Source organism: Mastigoproctus giganteus, chromosome 14 (assembly GCF_048544385.1).
Source record: "Mastigoproctus giganteus isolate SK-2022 chromosome 14, ASM4854438v1, whole genome shotgun sequence".
Taxonomy (NCBI): Eukaryota; Metazoa; Arthropoda; class Arachnida; order Uropygi; family Thelyphonidae; genus Mastigoproctus; species Mastigoproctus giganteus.
In genome coordinates, this window is record NC_143588.1 from 11752027 (window position 1) to 11767340 (window position 15314).

At 38.0% G+C, this 15314-nt stretch overlaps 1 protein-coding gene across 3 annotated transcripts in view; it reads right to left on the reverse strand.

Annotated features, from left to right (window-relative positions):
- The window catches only part of sotv (exostosin glycosyltransferase sotv), a 266617-nt gene that overhangs the window by 160291 nt on the left and 91012 nt on the right, over positions 1 to 15314 (reverse strand). For all 3 annotated transcript variants that reach the window (XM_090389106.1, XM_090389104.1, XM_090389105.1), the window contains exon 6: positions 242 to 440. In XM_090389106.1, coding sequence (XP_090245232.1) covers positions 242 to 440 — 199 coding nt within the window. The remainder of the gene's footprint in view (positions 1 to 241; positions 441 to 15314) is intronic.

Here is a 15314-nt window from a genome sequence, read left to right on the forward strand (position 1 = left end):
TCATACATTATTCTTACTTTTAAATTAGACAAAAATGAAAACATTTTCCCTGTACTTTTTATGGTGATGGAAAAACCATGAAATAAATTAAATTTACATTACTGTAAAATTTCCAGCTGCAGGTACATGATGATGTATAAGCATGATTAAGCATGATGTATATACTGTATATATTATTAATTTCTGAATGCATACAAAATATAACTATATTTCAGAAAACAGTGTAAACACATAAACCAACCTCCAGAATCTCAGGATAATGATATACATCATTTTGATGACATCGAAGAGTTTCATTTGACATGGTGATGGTATGAGTACAATGCCCAAGAACTAAAAGTTCTGAATGCTCCTCAGCAAGTTCTTCCAATTCATGTTGATATTCAAAGTGGATATTTGTTTGTGAAGATACTGCCAGCCACTGACGATGATTTTCAGTGCTTTATGAAGAGAAAAATTAATGTTCAAAAATTAATATTCAAAGCTATTAACAAAACTATAACTTTTAAAAACATTTTCAAAGACACTCATACCTCTGGTATACGTTGGAGAGCAGATATAATCTTTTAAGGGATCAAAGGGTGATATTGTTGTTGATGTTGGCACTAATGATATTAAGATTAGGAGACCAGAGGAATTACTCAAAAAGTACAGGTCAAAGTTGAAAAAAAGTCGTGAGTTAGGGTTGAATTTGAAAGTGTCTACAATTCTGCCCAGACATGATAGGAGGGAGTATATGATGAGAACCTTGTCAATCAATTCGGCCATGGAGAGATTGTGCAAGGCTCAAGGGGTAGAATTTTTCTCAGCCTGGTCTGTGCTTGTTAACAGGAGAGACTGCTTCTACAGGGATGGGATACACTTAAATAGAAAGGGTGCAAGAATATTTGCTGATGCTTTTGAGGCAGTGTCAGGTGGGTCAGAAAACTGCTAGCTTGGGGGGGGGATACACAGACTTATAGATTAACAGTAGCCACTGGCAGAGATGAAACTGATTCTTGCACTGCTTCTATTGAAATGCAATTGAGCAGCAGCCTGGAAAGCAAGGCAATGGGGATTTCCAGGACTGCTGGGAGTCATAGTAGTACAAGTAAATACATGGGCTGTGTTGTTAGTGTAACTAAGAATAGAAATAGGTGCATGTATACTTGTGTGTACACCAATGCTAGGAGTATAGTTAATAAATTTGATGAGCTTGAAATGCTAGTCAAGACATCAAAGGCAGATATTGTTGGGATATCAAAGACGTGGTGTCATATAGACATAAGCAGTGCAGAATTGCAATTTGGGGAGTACAATGTGTACAGAAAAGATAGACAGGACAGGAGGAGGGGTTATGCTGTTAGTTAATAAACACATAAAATCTAAGGAAGTGCATCCAATTGATGTTGGTGGAAAATGCAATGTTGAGTCTGTTTGGTGTGACATAAGCATTGGGAAAGAAAAACTGAGAGTAGGTGTGTGTTATAGACTTAATGAATCTGACGAATATAATGAGCAATTGTGCAGAGAAATAGAGTGGGCCAGTATGTCTTATAATGGGGGGTTTTAATTTTCCAGAGATTGACTGGAATTTGTGGGTTGGTCACTCAAACACTAGTAAGACTTTTGTGGATTTATTGGATGATTGTTTTCTACAGCAGCATGTTTGGGAGGCAACTAGAGGGAGTAATACAGGCCTTGCATAATGCGAGTTCGATTAACGGGTTTTTCAGTTAACGCTAATTGAAAAAATTATACTATTTTTCACTTTACATGATGCAAATTTACAGTTAATGCGATCTTTTTTTTTTTTTTTTTTACGCAACAGTTGAAAAAGATTTGAATCACATCAGACGGGCAATAAACAAAAATTTGCCTGCTGCCCGCCTCTGTGTGTTCCATCAATCATCGGAAGAAGACGTGTTACTTGTTTGTCTCCCGCTACACTGTTATTTGAAAAATACATTATTAAATGCAAGTCAATGCAGACTTGCATTTAAAAATTCAAATTTTTAAACGAGCCAGATGAAAATGTTACCGCGAAGGAGATAACGGTAAAAGAACTAAATGAAATCTTTCATATCGCAGAGAATCTCAAACAAAAGGTTTGAGGTTCTCTGCAATATTTATTTTGACAGTGCCCTGAGAAGATTGTTGTCAGCTATTGGAAATTGATCGATGAAAAAGAAAGTCAACACTTCAAATATTTCAGCAACAGTCATTTCTTCAGTGAGTATTTTATATCAGAGGTACCCAAACTTTCACGGTTCATGGCGCCCTTAGTGTCTCAGTAATTTTTTCATGGCACACCTAGACCAAAATAATTCCCTAACAGTTCCATTTAGTAGTTAGGTCCAAACAACTTAATAAGAAATTTTGACACTGAACTACCTCGAGGTAATAGTTTGCACGGTGTCTGACAGATGTCGAGTATCGCTGTGTTTCCCTTGAAAATTTAAAATATTCCGCGGCGCACAGTTTGGGAACCACTGTTTTATGCAAAAAACATTTAATTCTATAATTATTTTCATTATCTTTTACATTGTATACAGTAAAAAAGTTATTTAAAAGGCATTTTTAAAATTCTTTATGACATTCTAGAAGGTCAAGGACCAATTATAATTTTTCCTATTGATTATTATATTCGATTAACGCGCTTCAGTTTTACGCGATGCACTAACGGGACGAATTAATTGCGTTAATCGAAGCCAGCTTGTACTCTTGATCTAATTATCAGTAGTAATTCTTCATGTATTAAGAATCTGCAGATAAAGGAATTACTAGGTGGCAGTGACCACAGCGTGCTAAAGTGGGATTTACTTAAAGAGGTACCTACTATCAGGGGTAAAGGAAAAGGTTTTTGCTTTCATAAAAGTGACTACGGTTGATTGTTTGTTATTTGGTTTTTAGGAGCATTAGCAACTAATGCCATATTGCTCCAGGATATGCGGTGGTCATTCCCTGACCTTTCTGCATCCTCCGTATTTGGTGGTCATGGGCTCGAACCCCAGTCTAATCAAGAAGCGTGTGCTATGCACTGCTACTCCTGCCCACCCGGCTACGGAGGCGCCCTATGGTGGTCTGAGACAGTATTTAAATTCTATATGGTGGGATCAACTGATGATGTTACCAACAGCAAATTCAAAATAGGAAGCATTCAAGGAAACAATCTTGGAAGCTACTAGCTTTTCATACCAACTAAGAAATAATGTTCAAGATTTAGGCCTAAATAGATGTAGAGATGAACTAATTAGACATGTGGCAGAGAAGAAAAATGCATGGGATACATATAAATTAACAGGTGATACAGAAGCCTATGATAGATATAAGCTTGTCTGTAACGAAGTCACGATGGAGGTTAAGCAGGCAAAGGAAGATTACGAGAAATCTTTGGCAAAGGATGCAAAGAAAAACAGCAAAGAGTTCTTACTTATGTAAACTCTAGAAGGAAGGGGATGAATCAGATTGGTCCACTTGATATTGATGGTTCAACTGTTGATGATCCTGCTTAAATAGCTAACAAACTAAATGAATATTTTGCGTCTACATTCACACATGAGGAGTTATTCAGGGAGGGGAATGCCAGAGGTGAATTAAACTCTGACAGTAAGCTAGATAATCTTGTAATAACTCAGAGCAAAGTGGAGGAGAAATTGTTGAAGATAAACATAAGAAAGGCACCTGGGGTGGATGGAATCTATCCAGTTATATTAAAGGAGGTGGCTTACTTCCGTAAGCAAACCCTTAGCCATAATTATGACAGCTTCCTTGGACTCAGGGGAGGTACCCATAAACTGGAAATGTGCAAATGTGCAATCCACAAAGGAAGATCAAAGGGAAACACAGGTGATTACAGACCTGTTAGTTTAACTTCTGTTCCAGGGAAATTAATGGAGGCACTGCTTAAAGAAGTATTACAGGATCATCTACACAAGACTTCACTTATAGCTCTGACACAGCATGGGTTTGTTAAGGGGTAGTCTTGTCTGACCAATTTGATTGGACACTATGATGTAGTCACACAAAGGAACAAAGTACGCAAAGAATAATTTTGACATCATATATTTGGATCTTAGAAAGGCTTTTGATACTGTTGCACATGGAAGACTGCTGCACAAATTGTGAGCAGTGTGACATTGGAGGCAAATTGCTGCTATGGATAAAGGGATGAGGGACAGAGAGTGGTAATCAATGGACACTGCTCTTCGTGGACTAATGTGTTGATTTTTTTTTTTTTTTTTGATTTGGTAGTTGTTGGCGCATCGGCTTCTGTGGCCATATTGCACCTCCCAAGGTTTTTGCAGTACTTTGATCCAAGCCCGAGGCGGGAATCGAACCCGCGACCTTTGGGTTGCCGGGCAGGTACTTTACCCACTCGACCAGCCCGGCCGGCGTGGTGGACTAATGTTATTAGTGGAGCCCCAGGATTGAGTATTGGGTCCACTGTTGTTTTCTGTATTCATGAATGTTATTGATGATGGTATATCTGGCTTAATGTCCAAGTTTGCATACGATACAAAGGTCGGCAGAGTTGTTAATGACACTAATGGCTATACACTTCTGCGACAGGATCTAGAAAAGTTGAGTAGATTGGCTGAGAGGTGGCAACTGAAGTTAACATTGACAAATGCAAAGTACTTCATATGGGAAGCAGTAATCCTAGAGTAATGTATGAGCTCTGTGGTACTACACTGACAGAGGTAGAGAGTGAAAAGGACCTGGGGGTAATTGTGCAGGCAGATATGAAGTTTTCTGAGCAGTGCAGAAGACACCATGAGCTGCAAGAGCAGCTCATGGCGTCCTGTCAATGATATACAGGAATTTTTCTAGCAGGGAATAAGGAGTTGATTATTTCCTTGTATAATGCAATGGTCAGGCCACACCTTGAGTACTGTATACAGATCTGGAAGCCTTATTTTAAAAAGGATGTAGAGTTGTTGGAATGAGTTCAGAGAAGGGTAACAAGATTATTGAATGGAACAAAGGGTTGCTCTTACGAAGAAAGGCTTAAGTTCTGCAAATTACAGTGTCTGGAGACTAGGCACCTGCGAGGTGATCTGATTGAGGTGTATAAAGCCTTGAATGGTTTGATCATGCTCAATGCAGATGGGATTCTTCCTCTTGTTCAGAGTAATTGCCTGAGAGGGCATAAATTCAAATTGAGTAAAGACGGTTGTAGCATAGATGTGCGTAAGCTTACCTTTAGCCAGCGGGTGGTTGATTGGTGGAACAAACTTACATCTGTCGTTGCAGAAGTGATAGCTTAAATAGATTCAAGGCAGAACTTGACAAATATTTGGATCGAGTGGATGGGTGAAATAAGGGTTGGTTTTTTTTTTTTTTTTTTGGCTGATGCTATGTAAGCTTGCTTTCTTGCATCATGTGTCTTTGCTAATGCTAATCACTTGGAACTGACTTCCTCTCTTTGAAACTTGACTTTCTTCGGTCCAACTTTTCTAACAGTGAGGCAATTTTCCTTTGTGATTTTAATGTTCACAATTCCAGCTGGCTTCCGTTTTCTAGTCACACAGACCCAGCTGGTTGAGACACTGAGGTTTTTGCAATTACTAATGACCTTGCACAGGTTGTTCACTTACAAAATACCAGACAAATCCTAACCATACAGCCAACGTGCTTGATCTTTTTCTCACAAACAACCCTTCTAGGTACATGATCAAGGTGAGTGGTTGTCTAGGTATCTCAGATCACAACTTGGTAATGTTTTCTTCTCCAATGGAGCCTTTCTCTCATGGTCATTCTCAACTTCTCATTGTTGCACATTACAAGAATGCAAAATGAAAATGATCTGAGCGATTTCTTTTCTTTGGTTGGATTACTGTTTCAAATCTTCTGATGTCAACATTTTCTCAGATTGTGTCAGAGAAATTATTCTTGTATATATAAAATCCTTTATTCCACACTCGACCTAAAAATCTCTCCCATTATCTGGGAGATAATAGGAGATTTATTGGAAAACCCTGGTTTTCCAATAAATGTGCTTAGGCTGTTCAAGATAAGAATGTTGCATATATTGCAATTGGCTTGTATCGAAATCCCCAGCTTCATTTTCTGCCTACACCAAAGCAGTTATTAATCAGCCTAAACTAGATTTCGAACAAGATAAAGAGTAGAAAACGTTCTTCTTGTCCAAATAGTAGTCAACATTCTGGTCTCTTTCCAAAGCTATTTGGCTGCAACTTTTGCCCGTCTCTGTCAAAAACCAGATGGTTCTATTGCCACTTCAGCCAAAGATAAAGCTAACCTGCAAGCATTCTACTTTTCTTCCAACTCGTGTATTGATGATCTTAGTAAAACACCTCCTATAATTCCTTGTACACTTCATTCAATGCCTCGTGTGGTCTTCTGTCAAAAGGATGTCAGGATTTTGAACAATATTGATGCTAAGAAAGCTCCAGGTCCTGATGATATTTCTCAACTTGTTCTCAAAGCCTGTGCTCCTGAACTTACACCTATTCTATGTTGCCTTTTTTCTCTTTCTGCTTGGAAAATTGCTCATATCCAGCCAGTTTCTAAAAAGGGTGACAAATCCCTCCCATCCAATTATCATCCCATTGCACTTACTTCTATTCTTTCTAGAGTAATGGAGAAATCAATTAACCACCAACTCTTAAACTATCTAGAAACCTTCCTACTGTTCAATGATTGACAGTATGGATTCCGCCAGTGTTGATCCACTGGTGATATTCTTTCTTATGTTACTCCACCTGTGGACAAATTTGATGGAAAAGTTAGGTGGAACTCAAGCAGTTGCCCTTGACATTTCAAAGGCTTTTGATCATGTCTGATATAAAGGTCTTCTAAATAAGCTTCCATCTTATTATGATTTTTTGCTAACTTTTTTTGTAATTGGGTATCCAGTTTTCTTTCTGACCAAACACTGCAGGTGATGGTAGATGGCTCTCTGTCTTCTACCTTCTCCACTGATGCTGGTGTTCCCCAAGGTTCAGTTCTTTCTCGCACTGTTTTCGTCTTGTATATTAACGACCTTTTTCAATTGACCGGAAATCCTATCGATAGTGTTGCTGATGATAACACATTGCATTCCACTTTCCATTTTGGGAAACTTTGATCTGCACAAACAGCTTCAATTTCTCAAATATCCACTATTAATTCCTTAAATGCTGATCTTCAGTTAATTCTTCAGTGGGGCAAAGATAAGTTAGTTGATTTCAATCCTTTTAAAACTCATTTCTGTTTTATATCTCTCAAAAAAAAAGGATTCATTTGCTTTTATGCTTATCTTCAATGACTGATTTCTAGGCAAGATCATATATCTCTATTCGGGATTACTCTCACTTCTACTCTCTCTCTCTCTCTCTCTCTCTCTCTCTCTCTCTCTCTCTCTCTCTCTCTCTCTCTCTCTCTCTCTCTCTCAGCATAAGCACATCACAAATATTGCTTCTTCTGCATCTGAAAAACTGGATTTTCTCTTTCGCTTTCAGTGTTACTTTTTTTCAGACTCTCTCTCTCTCTGTAAAAATCGGAAATCTGTCCTACCAGGGAATACTGTTCCCGCATCTGGGGCAGTTCCCCCAAAATATATCTCAAGCTTCTAGATTCCATTCAAAAAAGGGCAGTTAGGCTAATTAATGACTCATCCCTAACAGAGTCTCTCTGCTGTTGTTGTTGTTGTTGTGGTGTTTTCTGGCGCAAGAGCTACTTAGGCCATATTGCGCCTCCTAAATTAATTGCGTTACTTATGATAACTGCACGGTGGGCAGTTAGAAACGGTCGTACATTTTTATTTGTTTTATATAGAAAAAGAATTCAGAGAGATTTGCTTCTTTACCTATTATGCTATTCAGAGAGAGAGGTTGCTGTAGATCTGAAATGAAACTAAAAGACATTCGTCGGGCATTGCTGAACAAGTTACATTCAAGGAGTATATGTTTTACTGTAAGTGGTTGCGAGCAGTGTGCACACTGAGGAGGATCATTTCCTGTAAGCAGATAGAGATGTGTGAGGTGAGTGTGACCTATACGAGTTCTGGCTAAGATTACTTCTTCTTTTCTATTTTTCCGAAGGCTAGAAGTCCATAATTGTGGTTCAGGTTTTATTTGGAATAGCTTGTTATTGGTTTGCATTTTCCACAGAAGTGTCCATTGTTCCATAGATGTTCTCCGTATGTTATGTCTATAATCAGGATATGGGACTAGGTTATCTGTTGAGGATATGATGGAAGGATACTTAGCAGCACTGTCTGCACATTCGTTTCCTGGAATACCACTGTGGCCAGGGATCCATGAAAAGATAACAGTTTTCTGATGCTCATGAAGACGCATGAAGTGCAGAAATGTATAGCTGTAGATTTGTGGCTTGACAGTTTGTATCCATTTTGCGCAATCCATAATTCAATGTTATTAATGGATATTTGTAGATGCCTCTCAATATAGTTCATATTCTGGGAATGACAGGATATGGTAAGATCATCTGCATAGAGATACGAGTCAACGGTATTTGGAATGCTGTTTGTGATGTTGTTTATTCGTATTGCAAACAGAGTGGCACTAAGAACAGAGCCTTGTGGGACTCCTTCTTCTTGAATGTATGTTTGAGATAAAACCTGCCGGTACCTCACTTGGAAAGATCTGTGCTGAAGGAAGCTTTGAATAAAATATGGTAAATGGCCTCTCATATGAATGGAATGGAGATCTCTTAGGATACCGTAGCGCCACGTGGTATCAAAGGCCTTCTCTATATCAAGGCATATCATGACGAGATGTTGATTTCTGATGAATGCATTTCTTATGTTGGATTCGGCTTTGGTCATGAGGTCTAGGGAAGATCTATTCTTCCGAAAGCCAAACTGATTATTACTGATTATGTTTTCGGATTCAAGGTACCAGGTGAGTCGATGGTGAACCATTTTTTCCAAAGTCTTACTCAGGCAGCTGGTTAGAGAAATTGGTCTATAGTTGTTAGGAACTGAATGATCTTTTCCAGGTTTAGGTATGGCTATTACATAAGAATGTCTCCAGGAAGTAGGGAATATATGTTCTGAGAATATTCTATTGTAAAAGTTTAGCAATGAAATTAGTGATTTCTGATTGAGGTGTTGAATCATTATATTGTAGATTCCATCAGGGCCAGGAGAGCTGTTTCTTGAGGTATATATAGATTCTTTCAGTTCAGATATTGTGAGTGGTTGGTTATAGGTAAAATGACATGCAGTTTTGAAGTCTAGTTTCCTTTTCTCAGCTTCAGCTTTGATTTTCTGAAAAGATGGTTGATATGCAGTTGAGGCGGACAACTCACAGAACACCGTTCCTAGGGCATTGGCAATTTCATCAACAGATGAGATCTCCTTTCCATTCCAATTAATAATAGGAGAAGGCAACTTATGATATTTACCATTTAGTTTCTTTATTTTTTCCCAGATTATTCGGGTATCAGTATCTTTGTTGATTGAGGAGGCAAATTTTATCCACGAGTCTTTTTTCGCCTTCCGCCGGATATAACGAGCTTTGGCTCTCAGTCTCTTGAAGTTAATAAGGTTGGCAGTGGTGGGATGTTTGCGGAAGGTGTTCCATGCTTTGTTTTTTTCTCTCTTCGCTTTATTACAATCGCCATTCCACCAGTGATTGGTATGCCGATGGTTTCTTATTTGAGACTGTGGGATGGCGGCTTTTGCTGCTGTTAGTATCTGCATTGTGATATGATCGGTGACAGTGTCAATAGCAGAAGACTCTATGGTGTCATCATCAAAAGATACATGACTAGTAAATTTCGTCCAGTTTGCTTTGGAAAATTTCCATTTTGTTTTTGTTTCAGTTTGTTTGGAATGGGTGGTTTGAATACTACAGATTAGCGGATAGTGGTCACTATTTAGAGGATTGTCATGTTATTTTTTTTTTATTTTTGTTATTTTTGGTTTTTAGGAGCATTAGCAACTAAGGCCATATTGCTCCGGGATATGCGGTGGTCATTCTCTGACCTTTCCACATCCTCCGTATTTGGTGGTGACGGGCTCGAACCCCGGTCTAATCAAGAAGCATGTGCTATGCACTGCTGCTCCTTCCCACCTGGCTACGGAGGCGCCCGGATTGTCATGTACTGCCCACTCTATAGTTGGGAAGAGGATAGGAGAGCAAATTGAGAGATCTATTGCACTGGTTGACCCAGTAGGAAAATGGATATATGTCGGTAAGCCATTATTCAGTAGTGTCAAATTTTCTCGGTCAAGTAACATTTCAATGAGTTCGCCACGCCCGTCTGAGACCAGAGATCCCCATAATGGATGATGCCCATTAAAATCTCCTAGTAAACAAACAGGAGGTGGTAATTGGGAAATTAGATTTAACAGTTGCTGAATTGTACATGATTGATTCGGCGGAAGATAAACTGAGGCTAGTGTCAGTGTGATACCGATTACTATACGGGTAGCAACAGCTTCTAATGGTGTTTGTAATGGAATGTGCCTGGAGGGGACTCCTGATTCCACTAGTATAGCTACTCCTCCATGGGGGCTGTTAGTTTCAGATCGATCTTTTCTGAAAATAGTATAGTTTTTGACTGAAACAGATATTTTTGTTGTTAGATTTGTCTCTTGCAAGCATATAGCAGCAGGATTGTAACGGTTAATTAGTTCATAGATGTCATCAATATTGCTGCGAAAACCTCTGCAATTCCATTGTAAGATTTGTTCCATTATTTGGTTTTGTGAGCAGAAGAAGAGTCTGTTTGCTTTTTGTGAGAGGCTTGTTTATATCTCTCGTGTTTTGATTTTTCTTTTCTTGAAAAATTTGGGCGTCTTGAGTCATTGTTTTCTTCCATATCATCATCTGCATGTATTTCAAGCAGATCTTCTGAGTTGGTGGTATCATCGGTGTCCATGCTTGAGGGGTGAGATTGCTTCACCTCAACTGGATCTAATTTTTCCGCTGCTTGGCAATGTGGAAGTCTCTGGGATGGAACTGTCAGTGGCGTATTACTGCATTGATCGACTGCCTTTGATGTATTTTGGACCGAGAGGACTGATCGAGCCCAGTCTGAGATCGATGTATCTGGAGGGATGGACACTTCTGTCTGACATGCTATTGACTGGTGACTATAAGCAGCAGAGGCATAAGTGCATTTTGGATTATTTAATCTTATTTGTTTTCTTGCCTCTTGGTAGGAAACTTTATTTTCAACTTTATACTTTTGTATCTTTTTCCCCAACTTCCAGAGGTCGCAGTCTTTGGAGTAGGATGGCAGCCCTTGCAATTTGGACACTGTGGGGTTGGTGCTTTACATTCTGTTTGTGTGTGAGTTTTACACCCGCAGTTTGCACATATTGCATCTCCACGGCATGCTGTCTGGGAATGGCCAAATTTCTGACATTTAAAACATCTTAGGGGGTTCGGAATATATGGCCGAACGCGACAGTTTAAATATCCTGCTTTGACTGAAGCTGGTAGGTTTGGAGAACTGAAAGTTAATATTATACTCCGGGTAGGAACTAAATTGCCATCTTTTCGGATCATGATCCTCTTTGCCTGAATGACTTTTTGTTCTTTAAGTTCCTGGGCTATCTCATCTTCAGGAACGTTTAATAGATCCCATTCAGTGATCACTCCCTTTGAAGAATTGAGGGTGTTATGTGGTGTGATTTGAACTGGGATTCCACTCAAAGATGTCAAACTTAATAATAGTTCAGAGTGTCGAGGATTGGTGGTCTCTATTAATAAATCTCCTGATTGGAGACGTTTCACCATTTTTGGTGAACCTGCGGCATGTTCGAGGCATCTCTGAATGATAAAGGGGGAGAGCTTGCCCACAGGTTGTGTTGACAGAGAATGTATTATTAGGAATGCTGGTAATTCCTGTCTGCCAATGTCTTTCTTCATTCTCTTCGATAGAGAGAAGTCATGGTCAGTGTCATGAATGTCATTTGCTTGAGAGCTCTTCGGCTCTAAGCATGGAAAGTCACTTGTTTCCATTTCTGCTCCTTTTAGCCCTGGGGGTTGTCTTATCCCCCAGATTACCGGCCCCGCCACGTGGAGGCAGGAGCGGTGCCACCAGTGACCAAGCGGTTGTTGAAGTAAATAAAGGGTTAGTAATGAATATATAGAATAAAAAAGAAAGGTAGATTTCCTCTCTCGGTTCTTACTTTTGTCCTTTAAAGTACAGAACCTCTTCAAGTAAACAAAAGAACAGGTGACGCTAGAAAAGAATCAAAACTATAACACTTTGGGAGATCACTATATATTCGCAGGAAGAAAATCGCTTGTCACTATCGCTTGGCACTCGGGGCCAGTCTCTCTGCTCTCGGTCTCAAGGAAATTCTGTTACTGCTGCAAGCCTCTTCCGAATTGGCTTCTATAATTACCCCTCTCATTTCCAAATCAGACCAAACACATGCTGCAACCAGTCAACATCCTTTTACTGTCCAACTTCAAACTCACAGAACCAACTTTTCTTCTTCCTCATTTTTCATTCAACATTCGTTTTCTGGAACAACTTTCCTTCATATGTATTTCCTGAAAATTACAATCTGCATGAAATTCAAGTCTAATGTAAACAAGCTTCTTTCATCTTCTCAACCTTCAATACATGCACAGTACTAAGTACTATAGGTTCTAATACCTCTCGGGTTGGGTTTTTCATTAAAAAAAAAAAAAAAAATCTTTCTTCAACTTAAATTTATGCCCCCTCCCAGCAAGAGGAAGAATGCTATTTAATAGTTGAAGCTAAAAGAAAATAGGGCACCAGGACCTGTTGGGATCTATCTAGTTATATTATTGGGTATATGCCATAAAAATTGTTGAGTATATACCATCAACTCCAGGAGCATTAATTGCCTTTAGGCTGAAACTGTTTTTAATTAACCACCATGTGAAATTTTAATATTGCTAATTTAAAACTGCTCAGCTTCACTATGAAGGATATTTTGTGTGTAAAGATCAATGTGCAGTACCTCATCATCAGCAACATCAGCTGGGTTGCATAACACTCTTCCACACCCATTTGGATTACATAAGACTTTTTACACCCATTATGCAAGAGTGTGACAAAGTCTTAAAAAGCTAGAAAGCTTTTGTTTGCATAAGTGAAAAACTTCTTCTCCCCAAAAGAAGCAGCACTAGAATCAAATTCATTCTGCTTGCAGCTGCTGTTAATCTGGATGTCCCTCAAAGCCAGAAATTTCCCAGTGTATCTAATACTGCCTCAACGGTCAGCAAATATTCTTGTGCAATATTTAATAATGAATGATTCAACCTGAGAAGTGTGAAACATACTTCAACAAATGCACTGTTACCCCTTTTCTGTAAGTCTCTGTTAATCTAATTGTGGTAAAATAATAAGAATTCACCATAAAGGTTGTTTATTTCTCACTCCCACATGGTCCACTTTGTGGGCCCAGGCAAGTATCAACCCTTGGGCACTGCTACAGAACACCATAGCCCCAACTGCCAGTAAGTTAGAATTTCGTGTATTGGAGGGAATGGGGAAGGAAATAAAGCTTTGTTTTCTAATGGCAGGGAGTATCTCACCTTTGCAGGATGGCATGATTAAATTTGAAAGTTCTATTATTGTATTCATATTTTAACATCATTGCCTTCCAATAATGAAAACTCAGCAGTTCTAGTCAAATTATCATACAGTAGACTCTCAATTTTCCGGGATAGATGATAAAAAACAAATCCCAGATAATCGATTTCCCAGTTAATCCAAAAATACAGAAGTCCCCGACATACGTAAGAGATACGTTCCAGGACTTCTTAATTCATCGAGTTTTATGTAACTCGGGAATGACTAATAACATACTGCTACTATATTTTGTTATGCAGAAAATTTATTGACAAATCTGAATTCAGCACGATACTTGTTAATTTTTGACCAGTTTCATACATCCTTATTAGTTGAATTTTCTGATTCAAATCGATCGCTTTCCTTTTCTTGGTAGATTTACTAGTACCGCTGCCACTTATTCTCTTAGTCGGCACCATGATAACAGTCAAAATGAAATTTTCTGTAAAGAACTTCACAGGGTTAAGGTGAAAACTCACTATTATCACCCCACGTGAGCTCACATTTTATTAAAGCACATTTCTGGAAGTCAGTACCATAAAACAATAAAAACAATTTGCACTGTCCGTGTTATGGGCTTTTCTATTCGTGCATCTAATTATAAATGGGTAGTAAACTCTATCTTTTTGCATTTGCAAAAATACCGATAGCTGGAATTATGTGGGTTTTTATGTTATTATGGTGAAATGTGTGTGTCCCCTTCACTGAAATCTTCAGTCATATAAAAAAAAGAAACAAATAAATTGTAAGAATCTTCTCTTCTCTTCTATTATTTTTTTGCTTGTTACCTCGTATCTCACTTGTGCAATTTGTGCGTGCCGTGATTGTCGTTATTGATTGCTTATTTTATTTTTTTTTGTTTTAAATTTTACAATCCTAAAAAAAAATTTTGAGTGAAAAAAAGTTACGTAAATCAGTAGTTGTGTAAGTCAGGGACTTACTATATCAAAAAATGTTCAGCAACCTATGTAAAAAATATGGTGATAGATAAAAAACAAAAAAACTTACCCCACACTACTCACGTGTCCAATCCGATGCTTCCCTTTATTTTTTGCGATGTTGATTTGTGCGTGCCGTGATTGTCGTTATTGATTGCTTATTTTATTTTTTTTTGTTTTAAATTTTACAATCCTAAAAAAAAAATTTGAGTGAAAAAAAGTTACGTAAATCAGTAGTTGTGTAAGTCAGGGACTTACTGTATCAAAAAATGTTCAGCAACCTATGTAAAAAATATGGTGATAGATAAAAAACAAAAAAACTTACCCCACACTACTCACATGTCCAATCCGATGCTTTCCTTTATTTTTTGCGATGTTGATTTTAAATCTAATAGCTTTCCTATATTTTTTTCTATGTTGCGTATAGTTTGGTCACCAACATTATAATGGTTCTTTAGAGATTTGACGGATGCATCGTTTTGAAACTTTTAAATAATTTCAAGTTTTTGTTTAACTGAAAGCACAATTCTTTTGCGTTTACCCATCATTTTCGCAATTTCTAAAAAAAAAAAAAAAAAATAACTATAAAAAAAATTTCAACATCCCTGACATAAATAACAAAACAAAATTTGTCTTTTTGTGGTGCAACAGAACACGACAATCAAAGCGACGCACTAAAACAAACTAAACTTTGGTCTCTTTTTTTTTGTTTTCATTTTTTTTTTTTTTTGAACTGCCGCTCAAAAAAAAAAAAAAAAAAAAAAAAAATGAAAACAAAAAAATTGCAAGTTGCTTATTTTCGACTTGCAAAACATCTGTTTATAACTATTCTAGTTATTACTTGAATTGTATGATTTTTGG